General features: G+C 35.6%; 1 protein-coding gene across 1 annotated transcript; it reads left to right on the plus strand.

Annotated features, from left to right (window-relative positions):
* Positions 1 to 465: 465 nt before the first annotated feature.
* LOC128236647 (uncharacterized) lies at positions 466 to 7,791 on the plus strand. The gene is made up of 2 exons (XM_052951655.1): positions 466 to 494; positions 4,047 to 7,791. The coding sequence occupies exon 2, from the start codon at positions 4,609 to 4,611 to the stop codon at positions 5,548 to 5,550; it is 942 nt and encodes a 313-aa protein (XP_052807615.1). The 5' UTR covers positions 466 to 494; positions 4,047 to 4,608; the 3' UTR covers positions 5,551 to 7,791.
* The last annotated feature ends 5,061 nt before the right edge of the window (positions 7,792 to 12,852 follow it).

The raw sequence follows: 12,852 nt of genomic DNA on the forward strand, positions 1-12,852 counted from the left end.
TCAAAATTAGCTGCGCAAGCCCGGAAGTCAATTTATGCTATAAAGGCCTACCAGATGGCTTTTGGAAACTTTTCTCACACTGCATACTTTAAAATATTTGATTCAATGGTTAAGCCTATAATTATTTACGGTGCTGAAATATATGGTATGGAAATATCTGATATTCTTGAACAGGTACAAATTCAATATTGTAAGGAATTCCTTGGGGTAAATAATTATGTTAACGATTGTGTTGCATCGGGGGAATGCGGGAGGTTTCCTCTATGTATTGATCATCATGTAAAATGTATTAAGTACTGGTGCAAACTGCTATACATGTCCAATGAACGTTATCCAAGAAACTGCTATATAATGCTTAAACGACATGATGATATTGGAAGAAAAAATTGGGTTACATCTGTAAAGAATTTATTATTCAAATATGGTTTTGGATTTGTTTGGCTAAGTCAGGAAATTGGAAATGTTGGCGATTTTTTAATATCATTGAAGCAAAGGTTAGTTGATTGTAAAAGACAAAACTGGTTCGAAAATGTGGGAGACTCAACACGATGTAACACATATAAGCATTTTAAAACTTTATTAAATCCAGAAAAATATTTATGTATTAATCTACCATTTTATGTGAGAAAATCGTTAGCGAGATTCCGATGTTCTAGCCATAAATTGTTTATTGAGACTGGTCGACATTTGGGTATCGAAAGGGAAAATAGACTGTGTAGATATTGCTTAATTAATTTTGATATCAGATGAGTAGAAGATGAATTTCATGTATTCTTTCAATGTAACAAATTCAGGCAAGAAAGGCAATTTTATATCTATAAATGGTACACGGGTAGGCGAGACTTCCAAAACTTCATAAATCTTATGCAAAGTCTAAACGATGACCGAATTTGAATTTGAATTTGAATTATTGCTAAAGTAAGTCAGATTTATATCATTGCACTTGTAATATACTAGTATTTAATTGTGAACATTAAAGCGAACTTAGATACAGTCTCGGGAGCATATAAAGCTTTGGTTTAAACAATACTATTTCAATTAAACAATTTTAAGATATTCACATAGGTATATTCATACCTATGATCTGGATCAAATATCCTGAATATTTCTGTAGTTGGTAATCAGATAGTGTTCAAATATAATACAAATGTAATTCTCAAATAGAGAGATGCTGAAATTGTAAGTAGATTTACTGTGACACATACACACATGCACAAGACTGCTTTCGTGTAATTGAAGCTTTATTTTCTTCCGGGAGAATCTAGTTAGCATAAAGTTTTGTATTACTGGTGTATAACAATGTACACTTGTTTGATTAATATAATATGGAAACCGAAAGTGTCCATATAATGTTATCAAATCTGTTGTCGGCCGATTATGATATTGCACATGATTATGAAAGCTTTATAATTCAGACAACAAACTATGGTATAACCATCCCATAGCTTTCATTTACATAAATGCTTGGCGAATATATCATAACATGTCGGCAGATCATGCAGAGCTCACCATTTCTTCATGTAGAACTGATAAGACAACGAATATTTGGACTTACTTAAACCCTCTTAAAAATGGGGGGTTTCCGGGGAGTTGCTAAAATGTCTGTTTTGGGCGATGTTTTGTGTATATAAGTCAGTTTTTAGTGGGGGGTTTCGCAGTGTGAGTTTAAGGCACAAAAAGTAGTCTTAAGGTGTTTTTTTTATCTTCAATGAATACGAGTCATTATGTCTTGATACACTGGAAGTTAGTTTTCAGACACAGAATTTAATCTTAATTAAGTGATGAAAAAATGGGTCTGTTCATAAAAGGTGAGTTTTTCACAGAACGAAGACACCATGGAAAGCTCGCTACTTGAATCATTGGTCTTTTTGCAATGCTTGCTTTGAGAAAATTCAAAGATAACATTGTAGTGTTTAAGCGTTCTAAAACCATAAGATCAGAATAACAGCAATAACACATAAATTAATTAGGAAAAGATATTTATGATACAATATTTTTATCACGAAAAACAAATAGTTTTTTTTCCCATGAAATATGCAAAACAATACATTTTCTATTTTACTGGCAACAACTGTATACTTACATTCTAAAGATATACATATTATACTAAAAACATCATTGCTGAACAAATATTTTAAGAATTCTGCTCTAGTAGTGTATATATGTATGCGCATAACAAAAGTGAAAACTGTCACAAAATATGCCCGTCTTAATTTAAGTTTGGTGTTATCTAGTTGTACGTTGAGGCAAATTTAGAGAGCGGACACTTTTTTTTGTAAATTCAAGGTCTTTCACGCTACAGTGACTGAGGCGACAAGGCTGGTTATCGAACCGCATCAAAATATTTTGCCCATTTACATTCTGACCAAAATTGGTGATCTTCTTAAGTAATTAATTGGACAAGACCATGAAAGGGCGATTACTCTTGAGTGACTCGAATTTCCTATAACATTTGTTGAAGGGTTCTAGCCGTCAGTATCTTAGTTTAACACGTCAAATGATTTCCCACACTTAATTTCTTCATGCAAAATATGCATTTTACAAAAACATTAAATCGTCCACTTAACACGCATAATTCAAATTCTAATTTGGATTGCTTTAGTTTTGCTTAAAGGCCCGCTGAATTGCAAAAGCCATGTTTACAGCCTAAAACGGACCTGTGCCTCGTGCGCATGGTGGAGACGGACTTCCGGTTAGGTAAGAACGTAAACGAAACCTCATCCAACAGTCGTCCTTGGTTCTTCGGATGGCGACGGGCTCATTCTGTACATTAAGCCGCTTCTGTTAGGCTGAGCTTAAATTGCTTTGAACAAGAACAAGCCAGTGGTTGTGATGTTGAATTAGCGAGTCAATGCTAAGATAATGCCACCCATTCAAAGATACCACTTCCATATACATCAGAATCATGTAGATGACATACTGAATACCACATGGACAAATGTATATACAACTCCATCCTGGAAATGTATTATAACAAAATGTTTTGTTGACAACGTTTTACGGGATTCTTTCTGACATGCTTCAAATTGTAAAGCACTAACTGAATTGTTGAAAGTGATATTAATTTCAATCATATATTCGCCAAAATTTACCAATATAACATCACATACTTATATCTGAAATATTTGAAACGTTCATACGCTTGCTCTTTTGTTTGTTTTGACCAATAGTGTTTTCCTTGTTGTTGTGCCGGGATATTCTCTCATTTTAACAGACGACAATGGCGTTTAAAATGTCCGGTAAAGACACCATTTTATATTTCTTCGCTATCTACTTCTACCAGAATATTTCCAACCAACGTTTCCTTTTTAAATTTACAGAATTTATAAAACAGATATTCTGATATATGTCATCGACATTAAACAATTTCCGTACGTGTATATTTTACAAAAATATTCTAATTGGTCAATTTAAACATTCTTATATATATAAACAAAAGTATATAGAGGCATCACAAGATGACAAGAATTTCTGTCGCAAACGTAATGACTTTCAGGCGAATCCCACAAACAGGATTTTCTCGCTCATTTTATAAAGTGTTTGGACTAAAAACGAAATAAATACACTTTCATATTGAAAAGGAATCTCTCTTTCTAAACGTTTTTTTATTTCATTTTGCCAAAACAGGGAATGCGTTTGAACAAAAAGGTTGTTGAACTCATTCTCTGGTTTCAACAAGTTTTAAAATCTTTGTGATATCCGATATATTGTATAACTCTTCTTATTACAGTATAAAACTGCTGAATACATTCCCTTTCGAAATTTGGTCATTCGAATATGCCGGAAATTTCTTCATTAAGTATGCATGATAATGTAAGCAGACACGATGATTTATAGTGTTTTATAAAACAATCCAAATGTGGAAGAATCAGGTACATTACTTTGCGTGCTATTATGTCAAATGACATTTTATTCTTTATTCACTGAAAGGCTTTCGGCGCTGTATGACTATTTCGATCTAAAGAAAGCTAACATAAAGCACTATATATTAGGCAGAGACGCGTTTCTACCAGCGATAGTTCTTCTGTCCGTTGGGTTTATTGCAGGGAATGTGGAAACCCAGACCTGTGTGGATACGAGCAAAGAGTGTCACGTGATCGGGCAAGCTGGTGTTTTAAGTTGTAACAACGTCATACCACGTAACACAACAAGCGCAAAAACGGTGGAAATACACTTATGTATGTTTAGGGATATTCACAGAGGAGCATTCGTCCATAGGAACTGGTCATTCGTGGAACAGTTTTCATTTAAATGGACTTCAAACTACAATAAAGGACTTTGTATGTACTTTCACTCTAACTGGCATGAAGGATTGGACGTGCTATTGCGACAAGGCCTTCATCTATTTCAAGGAAAAAATGAATTTGATAATGATGCTTTTCATGGACAGTCCACCTTAAAAAGTCTGAATTTGTCAAACTGGAATTATTTAGATGGTAATGCTGTTATAAGGATATTTGTAAACAAATTATCTTTACAAAATGTGGACAAATTGAATCTAAAACTGCTGTTCACAAATTCAATAAACAACTGATACAAACCGTGATGAGCAGACCGATTAAAGTGCTTGACCTAAGACACACCTCCATCAAGTAGTTTGACAGGGTGATGTTTTTACGTCACTGTCACTACCTTCAATACTTCTACATTTCCGTGGTAATGGAAAGAGACCATAAAGGCGTCCTTAGTAGTGGAACCGAGCAGGGTTTGCAAAAAAGGATCACAGACTATATGGAATACTGCAGAAACAGCTCTGAGAAAGGCCCAGTTTTTGACATTTTATCCAACAAGATAATATGTTACGCTTGCGAACACAAATCAACAGTTGAGTGGCTATTTTACCGGAAAAGCTACTTTTACAGATTGTCAGAACTGCGATGGGTTGGCCAGTCCGGTCGATTACTAAAGATAAACGAACATCTTGTCAACAGTTTAAATGATGCCTGCTTGAGACCGACTAGAATAACATTAGCGACTATATTGCCGTTTGTTTTACTGTTATTTCTAACTGCCACAGTTTGTGTTGTATGCAAACGCCGGAAAGCCTTGGCGCGGCTTCAGACTCGTGAGAATCGTATTGCAGAACTTCAGGTGTACAATGATCGGTTCGCTGTGTTTCTTGGCTACAACAGCGAGGACTACAACTTCGTGCACGACAACGTGGACACGGCCCTGAACCTCCATCTCCAGACCATCGTAGACACGGACCGGTGCCTCGTGTGCACAGGCGACAATAACTTCCGGTTGGGCAGGAATAAACACGAAGATACTATCCGCCTTATCCAACAGTCGTACGTGGTTGTTCTGGTGGTGACGGACTCGTTCTGTACCAGCAATTTCTGTTGTAAGAACATGCTATCGTATGTTTTTAACGAGAAAAAGCCGGTGATCGTGATGTTGAATGGGCGAGTCAATGAGAACACAATGCCAACCATACTAAGAGACTGCTTCAATAAGAACACCAGAATCGTGTGGTCTGAAGTGGACGGCCAATACATACTGAAAACCACGTGGACAAATGTGTGCAACTCTATCCTGGAAACGTATTGAAACGAAACGCTCTGATGATAAAGTTTCACGGGATTCATTCTGACATGTTTCATATTTTATACATTGACTAAAATGTGAAAGTACTATAAATTTAAATCTCATGTATTTGTGCGACATATTGTTTGTATTTCTGTTGTCCCCGCCAAGATTTACCAAAATCATACCACACACTAATGTCTGTATCTCACTTATATGCGTGTTTTATTGCTTATTTTGCCGTGGTATTGCGATGTAATTGCGCCAACACATTCAATAATGTTGTTGTTTCTGTCGTTGTTGGTGGTGGATGTCGTTTTTGTTGATTAATATTGTTGTTTCAGAACATTTCTCTCTCAGAGCTGTATGGCATTTGAAATGGCCGATATATACACCTCTTATAGTGCTACCTACGTCTACTTCAACATTTTTTTTCAAACGAGTGTTTTGATTTTAAATTTGCAGAAATTGATATACAGATATACAAGTAAAGTCAATCTGATGGCGTGCTTAATGGATATTTCATAATTATCCTACGTAAACACTTAACATTTTGTTATCTTTTTGGTCAATTTTCAATTTCAAATATATAAAAGAGATAGTATAGAGAAAATACATAGTATATAGAAAAATCACAAGCTGGCGTAGAAATGACAGTTACGTCACCAGCGAATAATACAATGTTCTTACTCGGAAAATAATAAATATCCTGAATGAACTATCTATTACGCATGTAACATTCTTGATCATGTAAACAGATACAACCATTAAAAATACCTTTTGAAACGTTTCGTATATGGAAGTGTAAGATGTATTATGAACACTGTGCATTTAATAGAGATTATATACATTGCATCAATTGTTTGTAGAATATTTGACTGTACCGCACTTTTGAACACTATATCAATTCATACGAACATCCTTATTTTTTTAATTCTGAGTGAATCTGCTTTTCGAAAAGTAAACGTCGAGTATTGTCATAACCTTGATGCCATCGACTTGATTTGTTTCTGATAATCTTTCACATAACACCATTGACTGAAATCATGCAAAAACTATTCATATAGTCATATCTTAAAATGTTCCCGACATTTCCTTAAAGATAGTGACAGTGACGTGAAAACGTCAATGTAACTTCGAACGCTTTGAGCTTTTTTTTGCCGTAAGCCCAGCAGTTTGATAGGTCTGTTCATTACATTTTGTATTAGCTCTCTGTTATTATGACCAATACACGTGTTCGAGAGATAGAATATGTTCAGATGTTTATTGTTTAACAGTTTGCAAATATACGCTCAACATCGTCCTCATTTAAATTATTCGAGCTAAAATAAATCAAGAATTCAAGAATATTTAGGGGTGTCCATTTGATCAAAAGCATCTTAATAAAAAGCATTTGACTGTTACACATGTGCATTTGAAAACGCGAAAGCGTGCATAATATCCCCTGCCAATTATTTTTATGTATATGTTTTGTGACAATGGGGATCTGTGTTCCTCTCTAAAATATATTACGTTGCTCAAGTGACCAGTTTTGGTTGACAAATGCTCCACTTTAAATTTCCAATAGCACACACATTGGTAGCGCCTGTCGGGTCACGTGGTATTATATCGTGAAAGCGGACAAAGCCATCTTTCCGGGTCACATGACAGTCCATGAACGTATCACCGCAAGTCGGAACTTCTATAGTTCAAGCGATAAATATTGTTGACAGAATAACCAATGACAGAGCTGCGATTTTCATTATTATGTGATTCATTTTTTACAACGCATTGTACTGTCACTGCACAAAATCCACTGACAAATGCTATTAACCTTAAAATAAATTTAAAATATAGAGGAAGTTGGAGTTTGTAATAACAAAAACAAAAACGTTTCTATATTATACCAAGATTTAGATGGTATAACACATATCAATTTTCATTATGAGCAGTACATTATACGGAGGTTTGTACATTGATGACTGCTAAGCATATGTGTAAGATTTAAATAGCACAAGTTGAGAAATAAGTACCTGTAAAATAGTACTGTCTGTACTGTAAATATATATGATGTGTTATGGGTAAACTAACACCATTGGAAGAATGTATAATATATGTATGTGCATATATATGTGTGTGTATATATGTGTATATGAGGAATGGGTGTGTGTATGTATATAAACATGAATATTTTACAACATTTATAACATTTTTATGTGTATGTGTGAATATATATAAGCTGCATTTTTGCCTCGATGTATTTGTAAATAAACTCTTAAATCTGGATTTGTACTATATATTAACGAATAAGGGATATTTAGCAGACTTTCACTTAAAGAGAGAATTGTGTCGTTTCAAATCGCTTTGTTGATAAATAATCCATTTTGACATGCAGGTCATAATAAGAAACTTTCTTTCTTATTCCTAAAATCGTGTTTCTGGCCTGGCTCTTGCTTCCCAAACATTCCTGATAGCGTCCGAGTCATGCGCTCCGTCTGGCCGTTCCCCACCAGGTGGTACAGGATATTCCTACTGTCCTTCATGTTGCTATTTATACAAAGTTCTTTGATAACTTCGGACTCAAAGGACGCCCCTTGATCCTAGTACAAAATCGTGAGTATGCCGTGGCGTAGAAGGAGGTTTTTGTACAGGGCTCTTGCAGTTTTCGCTACCAACGTTTGATCGATCCAGGGTGAAAACATCCATGCAGATTAGTTTCACGTGTAAGCAGGCTTTAAGGAGATTTATGGTGACCTGGTATTGGTTGGCGTCTTACTCCGTAACATATGCCACATCTAGAGTAATACCTTTCCAAGAGTGTAAATAAGTGTATGGTCACGTTCTGGATGACCCTCGTCATTGTGTAGCCCCTGAAAAAAATATTTTCGGTATCCTTCAGGTAGCACAAGTTGGGCAGTAATAATTCCTGCTCGTTCATTTGCTTTTATAACACTCCTCCTTCAACGTGTAATTCTTGAAATGTCTCTTCATCGTGATATCGTCGAGTCCTTGATCGTACCTGGGCATTTGCTGGTCATAGGGGTATTGTCACCTAGGCATTTGATAGTCCTAGGGGTATTGTCACCTGGGCGTTTGCTGGTCCTAGGGGTATTGTCACCTAGGCATTTGCTGGTCCTAGGGATACTATCACCTGGGCATTTGCTGGTCCTAGGGGTATTGTCACCTGGGCATGTTTTGGTCCTATGGGCATTGTCACCTGGGCATTTGTTGGTCCTATGGGCATTGTCACCTGGGCATTTGTTGGTCCTATGGGCATTGTCACCTGGGTATTTGTTGGTCCTATGGGCATTGTCATCTGGGCATTTGTTGGTCCTATGGGCATTGTCATCTGGGCATTTGCTGGTCCTATGGGTATTGTCACCTGGGAATTTGCTGGTCTTAGGGGTATTGTCACCTGGGCATTTGCTGGTCCTAGGGGTATTTTCACCTGGGCATTTGCTGGTCATTTCAGTTTGACACATTTATCTTTGCAGCGAACATATTTTTTCACCCTGTGTCAATATCCCATTTAAATGTACTGACATTTTTTATTGTATATTTACAAAATTTGATTATGGCTTCAGAACTTGGTGTTCGTCCTAGCAAACCGGCTTCTTACATCTGTAAGAGGACACTTAAGAAGAAGAACTCGTACTGTATCTATTACATAACTAGGGGTTTACATAACATATCATTTTGACCTACTCATCCCTCTCTTCCATTTCATTGTGCAGTGTAAACATGGTAGTGGAGTTTTTTTTATGAAGTCAACTTCAGGTGATTAACTTCTTATTTTTACTTTTCACGTGGAAACGTTTTTGAGCATTCATAATAAAATATGAATTTGGCTCCTATTCTGAACTTGGTCACAATGAGTTGAAGTTCTCAATCGATAAAAAAACAAGAATAAAATACTAATAAAATACATTCCACGCTTTTTGTAATTAATTGGGAAAGAAATCATTTCTGATTATAACACTAATCATCTTAAGTTAAGAGTTTACAATTGTCATTTAAGCATTTTCGCTTAAATTAAAAATAATTAGTTCAAATTAATAAACTGGTCGTAATAAGTCGTTTGAATGAACTTCAATTTAATTTAAATAAAGTTATTTGCATTAAGATTTATAAATTTTTATTTTGCTGTTAAGGCATTGGTCGAGTAAGAAATCATTCTTATATTCAAACAGTGGTTGAATTTATCTATTCAACTACTAAGACACACATAACACGAACACATTTCTTGTTTTTCATTTCACTTTATCTATTACCTTTATCAAACCAATTTGAAAATAAACTGACATCAAATATAAATCTGGAAATCCCGAATGATATGGTTAAGTCTTAAACCTCGTTTGTTTTCTGAAGAGATTGAAGATGTATGTCTTGATGTTTCTGTTTCCATTTCTCCATTTCACTCCAACGCTTTATACTTAAGAGCCGAATCTATTCGTGTTAACAAGAAAAAAAAATACTTCGAAGTCGACTGAGGTCGGCGGCCCTGGTCTTTGACCCAGTCGTGCTCGATTCGCCAACTGCAGTAGGTTATCCATGTTTAGAAGTTTGGCATCCTCATTGCTTAATTGCTTAGACATCTTCTGGTCGACAATATTAGATGCCGGATGATGCAAAGCTGCCTGTTTCAACTAAATTAAAAATCCAATGTACGGTACTAATATATTAATTAAAGAATGTAGATCTTACTATATCAAACTCAACTTACAATACAAGTAAGTGTGAAGTTGCTATTATCCCATATACTAGAAAACTCTATTTTTACCTCCGTTTTAACTTAAAGCTTTTTTTCAATGTTACCATCAGAAGCATGCTTGTGGTCGCGAATCCAGCATTTGAATCCAGTATTTTTCAGCTCTAAAATATGTATGCATAAGAACCTTCTGTGTGTAGAGTAACCGTCTGAAGACACGAGTTATTTTCCTCCCAGCTCCGTGCCGATCTCCAAAACTTCAAACCGTACTGCAACTGGATGTTGAAGGACTGTGTCGGTTAAGGCAACTTCATCCAGAGACCACCTACAATGTAAATGGCACGTATAATATCTTAGATACATTTGATTTAATTTTATATGGTCACGATCCTGGAGGTGCATATTGAAGAACGCGGTGGATGTTGAGGGTTCCATCCTCGACATAGAGGAAAAGAGAGGGCTATTGTCCCGGAAATTACTAGAACTTAATACTCCCTGAGCAAAATCGAAAATTGTCACACGAGACCCCATTTAACGTCTCTCCCGGAAAATATACTAGTGTTGACGCGTGTTATATCGAACCTACAAACCCTGTGGTAAACTTACCCCACCTTCAGATGTAGGGCAAATATGCCCTCGAGGGTAAATTTACTCCCGTGAGTTTTTGCATTTATATCCACACATTTACCCTGCAAGACTCCTTGATAGCATCATCAATACATCATCAGTATTTACACTATACGCTTCCGTACAAATCAACTTGAGGCATAACAAGAAACATCTTTTAAAAAGATAAACGGCGATCAGTTTGGAAACAACGTCATGAAAAGTGTGCATGAAAGCAGTATAAATTAACGTGTGCATATTGTTCTATTAAAATATAGAAAGTATTGCTGAGGTCGGAACAAGTTCAGTTCTTACACAAATTTCATATTCAATAATAATAGTGCCGGAAGTTTTTTCTGAACATGTGAATAATTATTCTTGGAAGTTATGAGTCAATTTTTATTCAAATGTATATTATTGTACCTTTTATAGTTTTATAGCAAACAAATAGACATCATTACTAACGGGTTCAGGGGAGGGGCGGGTCCGGCGTCTTCGAAGATTATTTTTTATTTAGATATAGAGAAACAGAGTGATAAATACGCACAAAATGAATCACTATGGCGCCTGTCAACAGGTTACGCCCCTAAGCAGCGCCCCATCTAAGGTCAAATCCTGGAGCCGCCCTTGAATTCATTGTTGCATCTATATGAATTGACAGAAGGATAAAGGCATTGAAGTGATGGTTTTATGCTCTAGAGTGTAAAAAATGATATTTTAGGATCAACAATAATGCATATACCTTGCATGTTATTTTTTAGGAGTTTTGGGTTCAGCTGAAGCTGGAACCAATGACAATAATAATCTTGCTCCGAGGAAGAAGTTACTATTCCGAACTGGAGAACGGATTTATCGCCAATATATTATTAATTGATAATGCTACCATTTTTACCAAACTTATATTTAAGGAAATCAATCTCAGAGCGTGGCTGCGATTATTAATCGATCGATCTATGCTTTTTTTCAAATAAGTACACAGTTGATTTGATCTCTTCTTTTATTTTGGATTTGTGAAAATTGCATTTTATTTTTGATTTTTTTCTGAAAATCGGGAATATCAGAGGCTATTTTTATCAAGAATAAGCAGGGCCCTTGTTTTCTGTAAGTAATTTTCAAAAAGCTTCCGATTAGAAGCATTAATCACATGAGTGGGGTTTACGAGCGGCTCACAGGGGGGTGATAACTGATAAGTCTCTATTGCCGATAAATTACTAATTACAATAATGTTTCAACAATTAATTAAATAGTTTCTTCTTAAATATATGATGTGTTTCATGTGTTTTCACAGAAAGTCATGGCTACAGGAAAGCAATTATAGTCAGTATTCACAACAATTTCATTGTGCGTGCAAGGCCCGAGTGCGGGTATAAATAAGCTTACACACACCACATACAATTTCATTTCAAAACTTCATCTTGTAAGTGCCTCTCACAGGCTCGCCGACTTAGATTTAAACCAATCAAAACGGTTCACTTCCTTAATTCATTAAACGTAATATTTGATTGATTTACAATTTAAGTTATTTGTCTTAACCTCTAGGTCAAAACAGGTTAAACAGCTATCGCCGAAGAATACCTGTGTTTTGGGCAACTCGACCCTACCAGAAACCTTTCGACTGTAGAAGTATTTTTACCCTATACGAAAAATCCAATTTTCCGATTTTAAGTTGTTGTCGACCTTAAAATCCATTTGTGTTTATCATAATAAAAACATAAAGTGTTAATCATTTTATACACTTTATACCGAAATATCATGCCATGATTCGTTACTTGCTGTACTGTTGTGACTTGCCTTACTAAACAAAACTCAAAAATTCATTGTCCATAATTCCGTCCACAAAATAATCATTAATTATGCAATAGCAAAATACGTATCTGGTAGCTGTAAACGAGAGCTCTCTATGGTAGTGTTAAAACTAAGATACCAAATGCTGGAACCCTTCAGCAAATGTTGATATGTCGCGTGATTGCTTGATTGACATTATCACGTGATGTAATCAATGTTTTGTTAAGATGTTAAAATATCTTCATTTT

Source organism: Mya arenaria, chromosome 6 (genome assembly GCF_026914265.1).
Source record: "Mya arenaria isolate MELC-2E11 chromosome 6, ASM2691426v1".
Taxonomy (NCBI): domain Eukaryota; kingdom Metazoa; phylum Mollusca; class Bivalvia; order Myida; family Myidae; genus Mya; species Mya arenaria.

Bases quoted from the DNA above. Each gene is read 5' to 3' on its own strand.
- LOC128236647 (XM_052951655.1), top strand. From the start codon at position 4,609: ATGTTTTTACGTCACTGTCACTACCTTCAATACTTCTACATTTCCGTG.